The sequence below is a fragment of the Phaethon aethereus genome (assembly GCF_964289735.1).
Source record: "Phaethon aethereus genome assembly, chromosome: 8".
In the NCBI taxonomy this organism is placed as follows: domain Eukaryota; kingdom Metazoa; phylum Chordata; class Aves; order Phaethontiformes; family Phaethontidae; genus Phaethon; species Phaethon aethereus.
Window position 1 is genome coordinate 6,399,600 of NC_138584.1, and position 19,865 is coordinate 6,419,464.

The following is a 19,865-nucleotide window of genomic DNA, read 5'->3' on the forward strand; positions in this document are numbered from 1 at the left end:
GAAGGCAGGCGCGGGGTCCCTCTGGCTGAAAACGCCACGCAGTCTTTCGACTTTTATTCTGGATGTTCCCTCACGGGAAAAGCCCTGCGGGCAGGTCTGGGGCGGCCGCCCCGGGCACGGCGGGAGTTGCCTGATGCCGCAGGTCAGAGGCAGGGCCCTGGGAGCAGGTGGGAGCTCTCCTGTTACGGATGCTCCGGGGAATCCGGTCTCCTTCGCCCCGGCTTGCAACTCAAATCCGATTTCTTTCCGCCTCTGCGGTGGTGCAGGTCTCTGGCCGTGCCGCAAGGGGAGGCATCGGGCACACGCCGGCGTGCGAGCGGTTCCCACACGCTCCGCTCCTCCGGGGAGAGAGGACCTCTCTTCCCAGCAGCTCGTTGAGAAGCTGAGGTGCTTGAGGTCCTGGGGATCCTCCTAAAATGCCAGGACTTCAGCCAAAACCGCGCCGCGCAGACCTCAGCCCTTGCAAACTGTCTCTCAGCCTCTGCCCGGTCCCCCAGCTCGTCCCCCCGCAGCGGATTCGGGCTCGGGTCAGGTATGCGACCGCTTGCTGACACCGCGGCTGGTGGCCTGTTTGGTCATGTCCTGGTAGGAGGCGGACTTCAGGAACCGGGGGTAGGAGTCCTTCTCCATCAAGGTGCGAGTCTTGGCTTGGGCTTCGTTGAAGCAAGCGGAGGTGGCACCTGAGAGGTTCTTCCGGGTGATCTCCCTGGTTTCGTGGTCGATATTCACCTGCAAGGAAGAAGCACCCACAAACATTAACTCGGCATTAGCTCCCCTCCGGGGGGGAGGAAAACTCTTTTCTCCATCTTCAAATGAGGGTGAAGATGCTCGCAAGCCTTTATATCCCCTTGCGTTGGCGGACCACGCAAGGTTGAAATGAAAGCTCTCATGAACAAGAGCACATTTTCCCACTTTCATAAATCCCACTGGGGTATTTTATTCTTTTCCTACCCTATTTGATGCCACAGGACAGAGGCAAAAAATGCTCTCACCTCCCTGGGCGCCTCACTTTGGACAAACTCCTCAAAGATCCTGTTGGCCTTGGAGGCCAGCTTAGTTTTTGACCGGGTCTTTTTGAAGTCCTCGCAGGCCAGCCAGAAGTCGAGGTTTTCCTCGCTGAACTCTGTCTTCAGGAAGGTGTGAAAGGCTGTCACCCCACCTGGGGAGGGGAGAGAAGAGCAGTTAACAGGCAGAGGAGGGGGAGGAAGAGGAGGATGGCTGCCAGACGCGGCGCTGCCTGCGAGCATTGCCCTGGGAGCTCAGACCATGACATCCGCAGATTTCCTTTCCCTCCAGGCAAATTCCATCCACTGAGACACTACTAATTGGCCTCTAGACTCCAATAAAATCCTTTCCCACAGACAAGTAATCCTCTTGTTTTATTTATCTGACCTTTCTGTAATGAGGCTTCAGAGTATTTTCTTTACAGCTTCGGAAAAGAGCTAATTCTACCTAAGGAGAAATCCACCGAAGTATCGGTACGCCTGCAGGAACCGAACAGCGATGGCTTTATTTTTATTTCTCAGCTGAAATCTAGGGGGAACGAGATGCTGAGGAGTATGGGAGAGTAATTGCAGCAAGGATTTCAGAGCCAGTTTGGGGGGATGTATTAAGTTACAAAGCTGGAGATGCTTATTAGCCATCACAGCACGTCAGGAAGGCTGGAAAAAAATATATGCTTAGCCCCAAACTGGCGCTATGGAAGGACTTTCTCTTGCTGTGGAATAACTTTTAAGGTAGAAAATTACTTTTGTATTAAAATCTGGCACTTCTACCATTGTGTACCTGCTGTAAAGCCCAGTGTAAGGAAGGGATTATGTGTAGGACTCTAAAAGAGGTCCCCTCTCTGGGTCTGGAGGTACTGTCTGCATGGGGGAGAGGGAGATGGCACCTTATGGGAGCCCTGTGCATCACCATGGGTATAGCAAATATTGGGGGGGAAAACGGCCACGTGTAACTCAGTAAGGCAGCTGAATTCCTTCTCCCTGTGGAAGACCCATCCCCAGAGGCACAGGACAGACAGAAGGCAGCAATGCAGTTTTCTGGGCAGCAAAAGCCTGCGGGGAGGTGGCTGCGTTGCTGTGCAAAGGAGGACACCAAGAGCAGACATGCTGCCTTCTCCTGAGAAAAGGACGGTCAGGGCGTGGTGTGATGTTCCCGCTGACCGACTGCTGCACACGGGATGCCCACAATGATGCTCGGGTCCCGAGGCAGCAGCGAGGTGTGGCAAGACCGCACTTGTGCCCCCCAAAAAGCACCCAGCCAGAAGAAAAGGGTACAAGCCAGGCAATAAGCCCTGTGCATCAGCTCTGTCAGGGCAGGAAAGGGGCCTCTTTCTAAATCCTAAAGCGTCTCATTTGAGGAGGAGACAAGATTTCTTTCTGCACTGGCTGCAGGCATACAGTCACCCCCTCGCTTGTCCTACGCGCTCTCACCAAGAGAAGAAAACAAGATCCTACTCACTTTTACTCTTCAAGAGCTGGTCGAAGGACTCCCTCCATTCGAGCACCTCTCGTGAGGAGTCTCTGGAAAAGACAAAAGGATGTAAGACCTGCTGTCCCGCTGACAACACTTCTCCTGCCCCGCGGCGAAGGACGGCAGCGATTCAGTCAAGCAGCCCCATTAATGGGAGACGGGACAAGAAGGGAGGCAGCGGCACTCGGTAGGAAACCAAAGCGGGACCCCAGTATCCATTACCTGTGGGCTCTCTTTCCTTTCTCCCTTTCTTTTACCGTCCCCGACGGCTCACCAGACCTCAGCTCCATCGTGCAGCTTTGGCCAGGTAGCTTCTCTAGAGGATACTCAGAAGAGCCCTTTTCTGCTGATGCAAGCCTGGCAGAGCCTCCTCTGCAAGAAGACACCCTGCCTTCAGCAACAATATTTGGTATTTTGTTTTTAATGCTGCCTGCATTCCCCAGGAGTCCCAGGCACTGGTCTGAGACACCAGAAACTGCGGGAGCCCTCTGGGTTTCTTGCCTGTGGCTAACGACCTGCTCTCTTGTGCCTAATGCCAGAGCATCAGTTCCCCCGTCTGATTTTATAACTGGTGGAGCTGGGAAGTGATCCGCCTTCCCTGCCTGCCGGGGTGGGACCGTGGGGAGGGCAAGCTGCATTCTGTCCTCTCTGCTGCGCAGACGGACAGGAGCATCCCCCAGGCTAGCCTGGTCCACTGGGACCCGACCCGGGCTGAGCCTGGGACACAGCACTGCTTGGCTTACCTCCACCTGGAGCCCAGCTGCAACTTGCTGGAGGTCCCGATCCTGTGTCCCAGCTCTGGCTTATGTAGCAGGATCCCTAAGCGGGTCTTCAGATCCTTGGCTCTGGAAAGGAGAGGTAGGATTGCGGGACCGCCGGACTGCTGCTGCCACTGCCCCGCCTCAGAGGGTCTGCACCCCACCGAGCCGGCACAGCTCGCAGCGGCAGCCCTCGCTCCTCAGTTTCGGCTGCTTCTCTGCCTTCTGGTGTACGAAATAAATGTTCCCCCAATTGCTTTTTCTGCTCCCTGGCAACCGTGCTCAGCAGTGCATGAAGCCCGGGGACCGTTTCCTCCCGCTCACTTTCCAGGGAGCGCGGCATGCGTTGGTAGAGCACGGGCAGCGTTTCCTCCGGGGCAGGCAGCCCAGCCGGACCCCCCACGGCCCCCGCAGCTGCCGGGAGCTAACCTGGCTCCTTTCCCCGCCCCCCTCGACACTGCTCTCAAAACACTGGAAAAACACCGCGATTGCTTTCTGCTTGGCAGAGCGGGAGCATCTCCCTGCTGTCAGGCTGCGGCAGTAGAGCTGATGCTCCCCTCCCTTTTTTTTTTTTTTGGGGGGTGCCCCTGAGTCACTAGGAACCTGCCACCACGCCGCGGGGATGGCTGCGCTCCGGGATGGCACCATCCACCTACCCCATGCCTTCGAGACCCGGCGAGCCCGGTGCCGGTGCGATGCTCCCGTGCCAGCGCCCGCTCTGCGAGAGCCTGGGACGCGGCCGCCCGTCACCACGGCTCTGCGGCGGTGGCACAGAGGCACCTCCCTACCGGGAGGTCTCTGCGGCAACACGGCAGGAGCTGCTGCTAAATCGACTCCTCTCCCCGGGGTCTCCCCGAGGCAGCACACGGCCCCGCTGCTATTTGCGTGCTGCAGCTCATTCAGGCATCCCAAGGCGCCCGTACAAAAATAAGTGTTCAAATGTCAAGCTGGCAGCGTGGGGCTCTGTAGCCATGTTTGGCAGGAGGAGCAACATGTCACTGAACATTTCAACCGTGTCGACAAAAATAGTCCTGCTGCTGCCAACCTGAAGGAAGTTCTGCCCAGACGGAGCCGGAGGAACAACTCTCGCGTGTGTGTCCACCCGGACACAGGCAGGGCAGCCCTATCCAGCCTCCTCTCCCTCTGCACGTTTTACCTCTGTGCTCCCCTCCTGGGGACGCAGCCAAAACAAATCACTCGGGCCATCCTTTGCTGCGTGTTTCCCTGCGGTCTGCGCCCCGGTTTCTACCAAACCATCACGACCGCAGCAGCAGAGGCCGGCCCGGCCGCTCTGAAGTTAGGTGCATCTTTTCCAGCTACCCCTCTGCGTCCCAGAACTGCGGCGTGGCGAAGCCCCTTACCTTTCCAGGCAAGTGATGGGGAGCGCGGTTAACCCCCAGCACACACTGAGAGCTGGGCACCCGGGCATCCAGCAACTCATCGGGTCCTTACGGCGGCAGCAGGAGTGTGCACGGGGCTGCAGGAGCGTGCACGGGGCCGCAGGAGCGTGCACGGGGCCGCAGGAGCGTGCAACAGGCAGCTGCGGCACCACCTGCGCCCACGGTTGCGTGCCGTCGGCTGGAAAACCAGCAAAGAGCCGTGCTTTATATCGGGTGGGAGGCGGGAGGGCTGGGAGGGGGATCCGGCATCGCTCCAGCCTCCAGCCAACCAAAAGCTGCTCTGGCATCGCCCGGCGGAGATAACGGCTTAGGCAGGTTTCTCTTGTGCTGTTAGGGGAGGCGGGGTGGGAGGCCCAGGCTTGTCCTTGAACATCACAGTCATAACTGCTTCCTCGATAACAGGAAAAAACAGGCTCGTTTCCACCGACGTGTGGAGCCGGCGGAGTAACCGCCGGCGGGTGCATACGCAGATGGGGAGAGCAAGAGGGACAGGACCGACGCCGTAACGCACGGCCATTCGTCACCTCCGTCCTGCTGCCCGAGGACTTCCAATCCTCCCTGCTGCAGGGCTGGAGCGGCGGCATCGCTGCAACGGGCTTTTCCCCGGCTGGTTTAAGCGGGGGATGCCAGTCCCCAGCAGAGTCAGGCTGTTTTGCAGCATCTCGGGGGCAGATGCAAAGCCTGGGGGAAGGGTCTGCGCTCCCCAGGGCAGTGTAACACAGCCCCCTCACATGGCAGAGAGAGCAGAAGGGTGCAGCGTTTCCACATCCCCCCACATTACATGGTCCACAGCCAGGATGAAGAAGGACTGACGTCTGACCCTGTGTGCTGGCAGAAGGGGCACTTCATCACAAATCCTCTGCGGGGTCTATGGTGGGAGAGGGGAAGGGGAGGGGGTGCACATCAAAGAAAGGCTGAGCAAAGCATGGGAAAACATCTGGTAAAGGTGGATCCTAATGAGAACACAAGATGGAAAGAAGAGACTAAAAGCAGGGGAGAGGTTGGGAACTGGAGGGGAAGGACTGAACCGGTGAAAGAGAAGGATCAAGAGACGGAGCGTCAGACACTGCGCACCAGAGAACCCCAAGGTCTGGTGCAACGAGCAGAGGGGTCCGCGACAGCCAAGAGGTCCCCATACGGAGGTCAGGCTCACGCAGGGTCCCGGGCAGCTGCCCCCCCCGCAATCCCCCGGTCGGTGGCTCTGGGCGAGAGCTCACCACGGTGCGGGGAGCGACCCTAAACCCCCCGGCCCACGGCCATCCCAGGGCAAATGCAAGAGCTGCCATCTTCTCTCCTCATGCTCTTCCTTCCTCCCCACTCGGTCCCTGCGATCCCCAGCCGCGCAGCCAACACAGAGGTTTTTCCAGAGCTCAGGCTGTCTCCTGCCCTCCCTGCCCGCATCGACCACACGCGGGACAGTGTGGAGCATTGTGCCTGCGGGAGACAAGCCGCGCCGGGGGAGGTGGCGGCACGCAGCCGTCTGGGCGCCGGAGCAGGGAGAAAGGCTTCTCTGGGATGCCAAAGCCTGAGGATTTCAGGACGGGGCTTTTGGAGGAGCGCTAGGCGCCTCGGCTCCCTTGAACTGTGGTGGGGACTCCTGTCTTTCTCAAAACCATGATTAGAGCCATGATCCTTGCTGTGGGTTTAAGGGAAGAAGGGGAAGAATAAGGGTGAGAGGGCTACAGGATTGCCTTTTTCCTGTATAGGTGCTAAGAGCACAGACCTCACTCAGTTACAAGGGCACTCAGTCTAAGGCAGGTTTTGGAGGTGTTTGGCCACATCAGCATGGTGCTCCACCCCAGCTCGCTGCCATGCTGGGAGCACTGGTATCGCAGCAGCAGTGCCGTGCTGACGTGGGTACGGGCTCCTGCTACCCCCAGAAGAGGATCGCACCTGGGTATTTCGGCACTGGCCACGCACACGTACCCTTTGCCCTCACCTCCCAGCCGTAGCAGTTGGCCGACGACAGCCATGGTGGTTATGGCCCTTCTCCTCCACTACCTGCATCTCCCTCTCCTTACCGGTTTTCCGCACAGCTGCGGTGCTCAGCAATGCCCTGGTGTTGTTTGGTCTCATCATTTTGGGGCATGCCCAGCGTTAAGCAGGACTTCATCTATGGGAAAGGAGCATGGGTGACACAAGCCGGAGCGGAGAAACCCTGCCCAGCTTTGCCCTGGTGTGACAGCCTGCTGAAACCTTCACTTTGCTTCAGCCCCTGTCCCCCCACCAAAATAATGTGCGCTGGGTGACTGCATGTGTGGTTTTGCCTTGTCCCCTCCGAGGCAGCTTTTGAAGCGCTTGGCTCAGCTGAGGCAAGGCTGGTGGTGAGGCAGAATGAGGAAACATCTGCGGTGGGAGCTTGGTCCCTGCAAGCCCCCATGGGAAGGAGGGACCCTCATAAAACCGCAGTGGGAGGGAAAGAGTCAGTCAAAGGCTGTATCTTCTTGGGCACGACTGTCGCCCAGCCGGAAGATGCGCAGAGCCGTAGGAAACGCCACACTCACGACGGAGTCCCACGGGTGGGTGTCTGAAACCGGCGCTTGGCTCCAGGACACGCTGCGGTGCCGGTACCAGGCAGAGGAACGGGCTCGGCCGTTCCGGTGACGTCCTCCCCGCCAAGGCCAGGACAGACCCCCCGCCCGCTCTGCCGCAGCCACCGCCACAAGCCATCGTCGGGCAGCTCTGCTCCCTTGGGGCAGCTTTTTTAACTCTCCCCTTCGACGGGCTGGGAGGTGCTGTTCAAGGAGAAGCAGCTTGCCATGCAGTAGGTGCAATATTTTATAATACAGAGCTCTTCAGGAGGGTTATGCAATAGCCTCCAAGCCCAGCGATGTATGTGTACTCAGATGTCTTCATGCCGCTCTATATCTAATTTAATTACGCGCTTCCTGTCTCATTTAGCTTAGCAGCCTCCCGTGGGTTGTCTGTATTATCAGTCCTTGTTTTGGAACACAAAAAAACTCATGTGTGTCGCAACGGCTGGGGCCGGGCTCCCTTCCCGTAACCGTGCCGCAGCCTTGCCAGCACGAAGCCCACCTCCCATCCATGGGGACCGGCCCTCTTGGGGTTTCATTTCCACCAGGGAGGTCCTGGCAACCCAGGCAGGGGCCACCGGGGACACCCTGCATGCTCGGACTGGGAGATGGCTGGACCACGGTGGGAGAGCTGCATCCAGCGTTTGCAGGGTTACAGTTACCGGCTTCCCCATCAGAAGCAAAACGCAAAACCTCTCAGCCCCAGGTATTGCTGCTGTTGTTTCTGGGTTAGTTTTTGTGAGGCGCCAGCGACCTTGCAAAATAAAGTTTTCGGCCCCGAAACTACACAAATGAGGCAGGTAGCAGGGAGGGACTGTTGACTCGGTCCGAAGTGCCCTCGTTACGTGTGCCCCACAGCACAGCCAAGCTCTGAGGAGAGTTTCTGGTACCAGGTATTTTTGTATGGTTTGAGTGGAATAAGAAGGGGAGGATACAGAAATGGATGGGAAGGGGAGGCAGGGAGGAGGAGGAGGAGAGGAAGAACCAGGGCGAGCCACACTGCTGGGGGCTCGCTGCATCGCGGAAGATGCAGGCCAGTTTCTCCTAAGCTGATGGGGAACCACAGAGGTGGCCATCAGGAGCAGTAAAACCCAAAGACGGCACCGCACGCTCCCTGCGTTGCTTCAGCAGAGGCTGCCGGACGCCCGCCGAGTCCCGCCGAGCTGTCTGCACGGAATCCGGCCGGCGCTGAGCGCAGAGGAGTAGAAGGGAGAGACTTAGAGGCTCTGCTGGTGTCGCACAGCCCCTTCCTCCCCCAGTGAGCTGCTGTTAAGCTCTGGTTGCATTGAAGGACAGATGCAGGCGAAGGAGACGGGGAAAGGCGTGCTGGGAGGGCATCACCCGTGTCGGGAGGTTGCCGCCGCGCAGGCAGGAGCGCGGCATCGTTCGGAGGCTGGCGACGGTGCCCGAGAGGAGCGGGGAAGCCACCGAGGCTGAGCCCCCGGCAGGGCGCTTGCAAGGGGTCCCCAAGGAGCCGCGTCACGGCTGGGTCGCGGCCACGGGCACAGCTTCCGAGACAGGGACAGCGGGGGCTGCCGTGGGACGTCTGGTTGCAGGCGAGCCTGGCTCCATCCATGCCTTCCCACCCAGGGAAACCCCCACCCCGTTGCAGGACGGGCAGCTGCCCGCACAGGCAGCGGCGCGGGTCCCTCTGTGGCTTGTGTGCGACAACCGGCCCTCGCCCTAACCCTCGGGGCGTTTAATTGATTCCCGACAAAAGCGCGCGCTGCGTTCTCATGAAGCGCAAGGAGCCTGTAGCAGTGCAGAAAGAGATTATTGAAAAAAACAAAACAGAACAAAAATTGGAATTACAAATGAGCTTTTCAAGGGGCAGCTGTTACCCACTCTGCTCACGTGCTCGCTTTGCACGGCACCGGAGCACATCTGCGCAGGGAGAGGTATCTGACAGCAGGTATTTTTAATCTTCTTTTTCTGTTCCTGGCACCTGCTCTTTAACAACACTGAACAGCAAGGAAAAAAAACCAAAAACAACACACCAAAAACCAAAACAAAACCAAAGGCAATGGCTAAATATATCCTAAATAAGAGGAGGGACAGAGCAGCACTAATGGCAGATCCTTCCTTGGATGCATGCAAATTGTTGTGTCTCAGAGACAGGCTTAGAGGGAAGAATCAGCAGACGAAAAGGAAAAACAATAAAAGAAGGGAAGGGAATTAGGGGAAAAAAAGGGAATGAAAGAAAACAGGAGGAGTGATAAATCCCCCTGCATCAATTCCCAGAGAAAAACAAGCTCATTTAACATTTGTTTTCAAGAGCAACCCTGTGCAGACCACGTAGCAAACACTCACCTTTCAGCAGGAGGACGGGCTGTGCACCGGGCGAGGAGTGCCCTTGATGCACCCAGGGCCAGGCCACATCCAGGTCACTGCTCTCCCTCGCTTACCAGACCTGCTCAGGAGATGCTCTGCTTGGCCTCAGCCCTTCCCCACTGAAGCCCTTTCTCCAGGCAAGCTCCAGCCCCCACGGGGCTGCTCCAGCCCCACTGAGCAGCAGATCTCCCACCCCACAATTTTCTGCTGACATCAAAACCCCTCCCAAACTGCCCTCACTCTGATCTCTGCCCCTACTAACACCTCCCCTTCCCCCTTTTGTATCCACGATTGCCCTCAGCTGCTGCCCAGTGCTTCCCCAGCAAGCCCAGCCTCTTCCAGACTCCCTAAACTGGCCCTTGGGTCTCCAGGTTGCTCTGACTTCTGGGGCTCTTGCTGCCCATCTCTAGCTCACGCACACCCTGGTCTCCAGACGTGCTTTCCCTGTCTGCCGAGCCGACCCTTGCCTTTCCCATTCCTTACTTGCTTGCCCCCATCCCCACTGCCAGCCCTCGCCCCGGGCTTTGCCGGTGACTCACCAGCCTGTTCCTGCTTGTCTCTCCCCAGTTTATCCCCCAAGGATGGATCAAGCCGAGACCTTGATGCGAGCTGCCTGCTGGAGCCCGGGGCCGCTTTTTATAGCCTGAAGAAAGCATTTCTTTGCTCTTCATGGCCTGATCAAGCTTGATCCATCCGCACGGCTCGCTTTTCTGGGAGACCTTGCGTGTGCATCCCCCACCGCTGGTCCCGGCACGGGGAGCGGGCTCGGCGCGTGCCTTCACGCCTGGCAATAAGGCAGCGTGACGGGAACGCTGCCAGAGGGTCAGGCGGGAGCCGCACCGGGTGCACGGGAAAAGCTGATGCCCTCCGCCGTGCCACTTCTGCCGTGGCCACTTCTGGCTGCGTGTCGGTGGGTTTAATGGGCTGATAAAGAGCATTTGCTCTGAAGCCATCACCACTTCTCCATGCGGGACGGCAGGATGCGTGTGGAGGTGGCCGGGCTGGAGAGAGACGACCGGCTGCCTGGGCAGCCCCGTGTCCCCTGCCACACTCCCGGCAGGCAGAGTGCTCGGTTCTCCGTTCTCCCAAACAAGCAGTTACCCGCTGCCGCTGCCCTGGCTGCAAGCGCGGCGAGCCCGTCCCCTCCAGGAAGGTCCTGCAGATTTACATGTGTTTCTGCGAGGTACCCGGTCCGGGGGAGCGGGTGGTTTGTCAGCGATGAAGGGCTGCTCGTGCCACCCATCGGCACCGGCCATCACTGCTCTCCCTGCTGCCTGCCTCCCCGGGCTGAAGCCAGCACTCCTGCTCGGCTCCAACCGCAGCTCTTCAGATTTACCTTCCTTGTAGTCTCCTAGATCCTACTGACAGTATTTCTGACTCATCTCCTCTGGCTGTACCTCCAGGGAGATTGGTTCTAAACTGCTTCAACAGAGGAGACTGACTGCTTAGAGTTAACACATCCCTTTGCTGCCCTATCCAGCACATCTGCACCAGTGAAACCAGCATGCAGAAGGGTGATGGCAGGGCCCAAGAAGGCACAAGCTTCTCCTGTTCTTTTCCTCCTCAGCAATTCTGCTAGGAGACACCTCTCCAGCCCCAGGCTTGCAGTTCCCACTTTCTTTCTCCATGCAGAAAAACATGCTCAACTCAGAATCACACAGAATCATTATGGTTGGAAAAGACCTTTAAGATCATCAAGTCCAACCATCAACCCAACACCACCATGCCCGCTAAACCATGTTCCGGACTCGTGCCTTTTCAGTCACTGGTCAGAGAGCAAGTAGTCCCAGGCGGTGTATTACGTCCTCACGGTCGCTATACAGTACAGGTGAGCAGCACTTCACAATGTGCTGACACAACTCAGTGGGGATATCGTTGCCAGCTGGACATCTGGTATGGCTGAGGAGCTGCTCCAGCCTCATCAGGAGACGGTGAGCCTAGCAAACGAGCCGCTAACGTGGAGGGAAGGTCAAACCAAACCCGAGCCCGTGCCTTCCCCTGAATGGGAAGGAATCCGACTGAAGAGCCAGTGTGTCCTGCCCAAAGAGCCCCCGCAGTTACCTACCAACACCAGCGGCACCCAGACACTGCGGAGGCACTTACAGCACTGGGACCTAATTAAAATAAAAACGTGGCATAGGGAAGGTCTTAAAAGAGCTGGTCTTTCTACCCAGGTGACCTGTTGGCTCACTTCTGACTTCATTCCATACAGTAACACCCTCCTAAATCTCTTCTGAGCCACCCACAAGCACGTTTCCCAAGGAACAAGACATCTTTATTATTTAAGACAGACTTACTTGGTGCTTGGGTTTGAAGTCGGGTCCTCAAGGCCCCTTCCTGCCGGTGGGACACTGCCATCCCACCAAAGGTGGAGGTGCCAGAGAGCTTAAAGAAAAACCTGAACTCTGCGTGTCTGATTTGGGTCGCTTGTAGAGGAGGGCGGAGAGAGGTTATAGGAGAGTGAGATACTTCGATCACGGTTTTTAAGGAAGGAGGATCTACCCCAGGGAGTACCTGTACCCTGCTCTCTTCATTACCGATAATCCCGCAGAGGGCTGCATAAGCAAACACAAAATAAGATGCCTCCCTCTCCTCATTGCTTTTTAGCTGGTGACTGCAGGCATAGACAGAGCAACGTGAAGACATTTCTCTTCGGATAACGCTGTTATCTACGCTGTAAATGCAAAGCCAAGCAGCTCCTCATCCGTCATGTTTTAGATCCAGCCTGGGGCATCTGGCACATGATGCAAACTGGGAGTTGTGGGGCTACTGGAGACAAGCGATTCACACCGCGGCTGGTCCCCATACCTCCCTGGTATACCAGGTGCCTCCAGAAGCAGGCACTGCCTTTTCTTCTGTGCCTTTTTGCCAGAAATGTTGGGGTTTTTCAGTAATAAGCTCACCTCCTTTTGCCACCTCCCTCCCGTGCCCCCCGTTCCCTGAACTCCAGTTGAGTTTACTGCAGTCTCACATTAGAGACACATCCCTCCAGTAAAACCAAGAGGAGGCACAGAGCAGAATGACTGACTTTACTCAGCAAATACAACACACACACCTTTATTTACGCTCTTTTCTTTTTTATACCAGAAAGCCAAGAGGAAGCAGAGCTGTGACCCTGCCTCCGCGCAGCACAGCCGCCCTCTCAGCTGGCCAGCCCTTGCCACAAGCGCAGCACGTGGAGCGTAGATGGAAGAAGACGACACGATACTGGGGACAAGACAAACCTCTGCAAAGCCCAAGGGGTGCGTGGTAGAGAAAAGCATTCTGGTCTAGCAGCAAAATGTACTTTAATTCCAGTCCTGTGATATAACGCTTTGATGCCGGAGAAAACACAGTACCAAGGAAGAAAAGTGCAGCAGCCCCAGGAATGAAAGATAATGCAGAAATTATGTGAAGCATTTTCTTCTTATATAATGGGCAAGGAATAGCTGCTAGGATGTTTATAGTGACAGTAGGAGGTACGTAGGAGAGAGACGGCAAGACCAGAGGCGAGAGTCTGGGGAAGTAAAAGGCAACGAAGAGAGGAGGAATAGTTGGGATGGAGGGTATGCAAACAGGAGGGCATGGGAGGAGGTTGTGTGAGACCCAGGCTCAGATACATGGGGACAAACAGTGCTGGTGGAGAGGAAGGTTGGCATGGAGAGGAGTGCTTCAGGGAGGAAACCATAAGGAGGAGGAGGAGGAGGGAAGACCCCGAGGACAGGACTGAGGAGGAGAGGGGTTGGGAGGGAGAAGCGAGAGGCACCCAGGGAGGGGAGAGCTTGCACTGATGGGCGAGAGGCACTCCAGGACTGGCATGAGGTATGCTTTGCTATTGCTCTGAATGCTGTAAACATTTTGGTTTTGTGTCTATCGGTGAACGTTCAGTTCAGTTTGATACATGTGCTCTTATGGGTAACTGGAAGCCTAGCAGAGTTTTACGTCTCTTACTACTAGTCAAACTTACACACAAAGCAAACACGACACTGGCTAAAAATCTCATTTTATGTCATTTATGCCTAATTCTCCTATTTTAACATGCACATCTATGTCTCATAAAAGCTTCTCTACTAGGAGACACTAAATAACATACACATGAAGTCACATGCACTCTCGCCCACCCGCACCCGCAGGCACACGCACCTATTTCCCTCCCCTGCTTAGACCAGCAGGACCTTGCCCTTCACACCTTCCCAGCGTGGAGGGCAGGGACCCATCGGTACCTTAACAAGTCCAGTAAAAGTGATGGAAATTATCCCAAACCTGGCTGACGGGCCAAAGCAGGAGAAAAACTCAAAGCAGATTTGGCTTCTGCATCTGCTTCTGTGAGTTAACAATGTCTGAAGCTTATCGAAAAGGCAATTTGTAAACTCTTCTTCCCTTTTGCTGGCAAAGGACTTGGGAGCTGACTGGACGCATGCCAGAAAATGCACAGAATAAAAAGAGCTGAGCAAAACGATTTTTTTCCCCTCTCCTCACATGATGGCACATTCTGACATTACTTGAAACAGGAGCAAAATTTTGGAGGTGTGTGCCTGTGGAGGGAGGAAACGGGGTTTGTAAGTTATGAATATCCCTTTCACTTCAGTAAGAAATGAATCAAAGATAGGATATTTGTCCTTGATGGGGATTAGTCATCACTCAGTGCTTTCCGACGCTTTGGCTCAGTCATTATTTCCTTAATCAGCCCCTGGTTTAATGGGAAGAGCTATAAGCTGCCTATTTTAATTCACTTCAGACTGACATTTGGCATAAAAGAGGCAGCTGGTGCCAATTTCTTGTTTAAAAAAAATGAAAAAAATCACTTTAAATAACTAGTCTGCTTTCCATCAAGAGAGACAGACTGTAAGAGCAGCAACAAAAATAACCGTGATAGACTCACATGCCTCAGACAATACTTTTGCTCCACTCAGTGCTCTAGGATGTTTCCTGTGGAGGATATTGTCTGGCACAAATTTAATAGGCAAAACACTTCTCCTACATCAGCCAGCATGAGTACAGTCCCTGTCACAAGTGCAGCAATGCCATCCTGAGTGTGCCTGCTCGAAGCCGTTCCCCAGGTCGATGGAGGAGAGAGGGGAGCTTGGTTTCTACGGCGTGTTGGCTACTTTTTGAAGTTTTTGGATGAATTCTGACACGAACCGAAAGGATGCCAGCACCAACACTGGAGGATCTCGCTGACAGAGGTGACCTCCTGGGCTTTCTGGAGTCACACTCTGAACAGGACCGGCCTTTGTAGCCATCTGGGAAGTCTGGGAATTGTCCTCCCTTCCGAGTTTCTCTTCCTCATTCCTCGACAAGAACATCTTGTTTCTGCTGTTCCCTCATCGCCAGGTTGTCTCCGCGACCCGCCCCGCCACGGGTGCCTGCAGGGCACCTTGCTGCAAAGCCTTGTCTGGGATGCAGCAGCTGGCACTAGAGGTCAGCATCATCCAAGCCCACTCAGAAGGTGTCTTGGTGGCTTTAAGAGAAAAACCACAAGGCAGTTAACATGGCCTTCTGCCTCCTCTTTAAAAGCCATGACTCCATAAGCCTGCTGGTGCTGTCTCACATCCAGGGCAGCACTGGGATGCTTTTTGCATGTGCAGTCAAGAGGAGGCTGAAACAGAGGAAGGCAGGGCCGGAAAAGGTGGCCTCCCTTCATCCCTTGCAACCAGCTTGTTTGGTGCCACAGCGTTGGGAAGCTGAGCTGCCACGTTGCAGCGGTTGGATCACCGGTCGCAGCGACGCTGGATAAAACTGGGAACTATTTCAGCCAAAGCAAACCCGTGCCCCTGAGTGATCCCAGTCCATCCTGTGTTATGCAGATGTAGTAGACATAGCGTTTTGTGGAAAGGAGGGTTCTTCCAGCCCCTCCTCACAGTCAGTGGCTTTGCATCCTCCTTTGCAGGTGAAGTATTGAGAGTGTTTCACTGCAACGTGGGATAATTTGCCCTCCTCCTTTCCTTTCACCTATAGCAGGAGGGGGCTGTATAGGTGATGTGATTGTTCCACTTGGTATAGCCCAGACATCACCAGGGACAGCCACCGGATGCACGACTTTATATCCTTTGCTTCTGCCTTTGACTCCTTCCAGGGCATTGCACAACTTTCCCCAGACACCCGTCCCACTAGACCTTCTTTGCCAGGTACCTTGTTTGCCATGAAGCCGTGGGCCCTTGAGCAGCTAAACTCATGGCTGGTTGAGCCACTGCATGATGTAGACTCCTTGGATGGATCTGGGGCACCTTCCAGTGCCCACCTTTCACTCATCTTTTCTCACAAAACAACTGGAGAATTCTAGAGCCAGCCAACCAGCTATTGAAAAGCAGGTTTCCCTACTGAACAGAAATTTTGCACTTGCACCGTACTTAGATTTTAGTGTCTTAGCTACCACAGGGATACACCTCCAAAATAAAACAAACATGCTTACCATCCCTATCTTGATCCTAAACCATTTCTCTAATGTCCCACATAGCATCCTTACAAAAAGCCTCAAAACCCGCTTCCTACCTAACGCATGGGCAGTAACTTTTAATATCCAAGGAGGCTTTTTGTATCTCGTTCTGAAAACATTATGCTTAGCTTTAGAATTCAGTCTACTTAGTTTACACCACATACACTAAATCTTGACCAACAGCTTTCTGATGGATCAAACCTACCCACCGCCCTAAACTAGAGCCGAGGTTTACAGCCTCTGATCTGTGGGTGACAGAGAGGAGAAGATCCGTGGAGTTGATTTCCAGGCCTTCATAAAACTAAGAATATAGACTTCTGGTCTGTAGGCTTAAATCCACAGCCAGGCTGTCCGCTTCTCCACTAGCAAATATTGCAAGAATCTGACAGCTGATAAGCTGGAAAAGCAAAGCCATAGCAACGGGGCCTTCGGACGGTGAGTATTATTGCACAGCACAGAGGAGGTGCTACACCACTGACATCTGCACAGAGTCTTCTCCTGCAGCGGGCTATCCAGGCTATGGCATTAGAGCCAAAGTACACTTCACGCACCACTTCACACCCGGACGCTCGTCCTGCTCACTGTGTGCTTCCCTGTGTCCTGTTTTTAAGCAAGCACCATGCAGCAGGGTCCGTGTCTTTAGCAGTTCTTTACATGACATTGAACCCACAGTGGACAATCAGTAGGTAACAACAGTCAATAATCAGTAAATAATAAAAATATAATTGTGATTTTCATGTAACCTCTCCCTGCCACGTGCTGGTCAGGAACTACATGAAAAATGCTATCTGCCATAGCAGGCAGGTCTTGTGCTCTTCTTACGTCTCAGCATGGGGCAGATGGGACATTCCTCCTCTTGACTCTTTTCCGACAGCTGGCAGGTCATTCCAAGAAGCCACCAAGCCTGTTAATGTCTCTGGCAGCCAGGAGCCTCTTTGTGTTAGGTTTTGGTACAGTGCCTAGCACAATCAAGCCTGGACGACAACTGAGGTCCTGAGGCTGAACTACAGTACAAATAAATAATATTAATGAAAAACAATCATTCGCACTAGAAGACTTGCCCGACCAGCTCTAGTGAGAGCTTTTGGGATTACCTTCCTCATGAGGAAAACTCAACTCCTTGACAGTCATACGGAAAACAAATCTTAGTCTCTATCCCTGGAAGATAAGGGGCTGTGACAGGGTAGCAGCTGGTGTCATAAAATGTGCAACCAAAATGGGAAGGTGAGCAGGGTTCACTGATGGTTTCCACTCTGGGAAGCAGCATGAATTATGTGCCTTTGCCTTCTCTCTCTGCCCCCCGCTCCTTCCTCACTATCTTTGGATCCAGACCCCAGCAGCCAGCATGGGAGACGATGCTTTGGACTGGAGTTGGCTTCACAAATTTCAGAACTGCCCTCAGAGCCCTTCCAAACACAGGGGAGAGGTGAGAGCCAGGGGGATGTCTGGAGGGATGGAAAGGTGCGGTAGTGTTATTTACACACAAACCAGTGTAGTAATTTTAAAGGAAACCTGCCTTCTCAACAGATGACCCTGTGACTAGAGAGGATTATGGTTTGGTGCTAGAGAGAGGCAAAAACTACAAGATGTTACTGCTACCAGAAAAAAAGCACAGAAACTCAGAGAGTCCTAATACCATGTCTGGATCACGCTCTGGAAGCCTCCTCTTCCCCTTCTCCCTCTTTTCTCATTCCCACTGCTTTTAACACCAAGAAAGTTTCACATTTAGACAGGGGTTTTGGCTGTTGTGGGAAGCACACGGTTTCTGAGAGCCCCATTGCTGCTCTAGCTGAGCCTCCTCTGGGTTTGAGACAGCAGGTCTGTGTAAATTTTGGATCTCAGGAACCTGGGGTAAGAGTCTTTCTCCATTAGGCTGTGCACCTTCCCCTGAGCTTGGTCAAAGCAAGAGAGGGAGGGCTCCTGCATATTTCTTCTTGTCAGCTCCCGTGTCTGGAAGTCTATGTTCACCTGGGAAAAGCAGCAGAAAAGAGTTTGGTACGAGTGACCAGTTTGCCCGCTTAAAAGGGCATATTTCATCTCAGCCGTGGCTGTGAAAGCAGAACCACCAAGCACCTGCCCTCATCCTGAACAGCCCCCCAAACGCTGCGGAGTTTAGCCATCCAGCATTACAAATCCTGCCCCAAATTTGGGAAAGCTGAACTCGATTTGTATTGATCTGAGCACTTCTGAAATCAAGTTACTTTTGTTCAGGCTCTTAAGCACAGGTTTATGTAGCACATCCTCTAAAAATGCTGACTCAGCCTAACCTCTCTCCTGTCAACCAAGATTTCTCGAGTCCCTTTATTCTTCACTGCATGCCCAATATAAGGGTGAATGAACCTTTAGCTGGGTTTAAACTATTAGTACATTCTTATTAATTGTTTTTAAACTCTGTTGTTATAAAAGAAATTGTTTGATTTTTCCCATAACAGCTTTGTGTTACAATATTTCAAGCAGGGGCTTGAGAAAATAAACCATCCTCGTGTTATGACTGCCGTTTGTTTGCAAAGCCAACAACATGAGTTTTCCTGTTTTCTTTCCCTAGCAAAGCAGTCAGTGTTTGTTAGGGTTATTGTTTAAAACCCGGCTGAAAAGATGTTATTTGTTGTTATTAACCCGGTATCCAAACTTAAAGGAGTCTAGAAAGTAAAGCTGTCTGTCTTAACTCAGATGACAGCAATATAGATTAGCTCTCTGCGTCACTTAAGGGTCATTTCACATTCTAGCACGCCAAAATTTATGGCAACAGGACCAAATTTTAGGAGAGACCCCATCCAGCCTGCGCTTACGTTTCTAATCCAGATTCAGCCCTGCGGTCCTGCCGGTCTCACCCAGCTTCGTGAGCACCAGCGGGAAGATGCTCGCTCAGGGCGATGGAGATCAAAGCGTGCCCCGAGATGCCCCCACCACGTGGTGTGCGTCTGGGTGCTTTGCAGTGGCCTCGCAATAGCCCTCCTAGTTCAAAGACGGAGTAAAGGGAGCCCTTTCAGGGAGATCTCCTCGCAGGCACCTGTGTGGCGACAAGCATCCGTGCAATCCCGCTGGAGGACCGCCGTGGGCGAGTGGGTGCAGTGAGCACCCTCCTGGTTGCGTTACGAGTACAATAACGCAACCCAACATCGCAACACAGGATCAGACGGTCGCCATCAGCCTGTCAGTACTTGACAGGGGACTTAACAATTCCAGGCTCCGGGTTGTGACTGCACTTTTTGTTCAGCTCTGAGTTCTTGCTCGCATCTTTTAGGAGGTCTATTTGAGTTGGGAGCTAGTCAGCAGATAAACACTCCTCCCTGGTGAGTCAACAAGTTAGTCATTCGTGGGATGCTTCTATACAAAATGTCCTGTGAGAAATGAGCCAAGTAGCCTGCTCAGGGATTGATAGTAAATGAGAGGAGCAAGGGGAAATATTCCTAGGAAGCTCATAGAGGTTAGGAAATGTAGGTTGCAGTTGCCAGTGAACTCAGTGGCTGTGACTAATTTAGTATCTTCAGAGTAGTTGCCCTCACCAGGGGTGAGTCACCATGAGCAGAGGCAGCTCTAGCAGGCAGGATGGCATTCCCGTCCTCCTTACCCGCTCCTCACCATCACCTCTAGGAGAGGAGGGCTCCCCGACCCCCCGGCACCCCGCAGGTCCCAGCTGGGGGAGATGGACCTGCTCCGTGCGCCACAGGGATGCTCTGCCTGCCCCGGGGGCTGGCATACCCACCTCTCGAGGAGCTTGCACATCGATGAACTCCTCAAAGATCCGCTGAGCCTTGGAGGCCAGCTTGGCTGCCGAGCGGGTCTTCTTGAAGTCCTCACAAGCGAGCCAGAACTCCAGGTTTTCCTCACTGAACTCTGTCTTCAGGAAAGCGCGGAAAGCGGCCAACCCATCTGCAAGGGAGACAAGTGGAGTTACAATGGGAAGAGAAAGAGGGCAGGGAGAAACCTCTTTAATAGACAACCCTCCATC

The 19,865-nt window shown here is 54.2% G+C and overlaps 2 protein-coding genes across 3 annotated transcripts in view; both read right to left on the reverse strand.

Moving 5' to 3' along the window:
* Window positions 1-528: 528 nt before the first annotated feature.
* On the reverse strand, window positions 529-4,866 carry RGS16 (regulator of G protein signaling 16; the record flags this gene model as incomplete). The annotated part of the gene is made up of 5 exons (XM_082003299.1): window positions 4,595-4,866; window positions 3,219-3,320; window positions 2,464-2,525; window positions 993-1,159; window positions 529-729 (listed from the first exon to the last, which is right to left on the reverse strand). Exons 1-5 carry the CDS (start codon window positions 4,672-4,674, stop codon window positions 529-531), a joined length of 612 nt encoding a protein of 203 aa, XP_081859425.1. The 5' UTR covers window positions 4,675-4,866.
* Window positions 4,867-17,698: 12,832 nt separating this feature from the next.
* The window catches only part of RGS8 (regulator of G protein signaling 8), a gene marked incomplete at both ends in the record, with an annotated part of 24,267 nt that continues 22,100 nt past the window's right edge, over window positions 17,699-19,865 (reverse strand). For both annotated transcript variants that reach the window (XM_082002921.1, XM_082002922.1), the window contains 2 exons: window positions 17,699-17,881; window positions 19,620-19,786. In XM_082002921.1, the coding sequence (XP_081859047.1) occupies window positions 17,699-17,881; window positions 19,620-19,786 (350 nt within the window). The remainder of the gene's footprint in view (window positions 17,882-19,619; window positions 19,787-19,865) is intronic.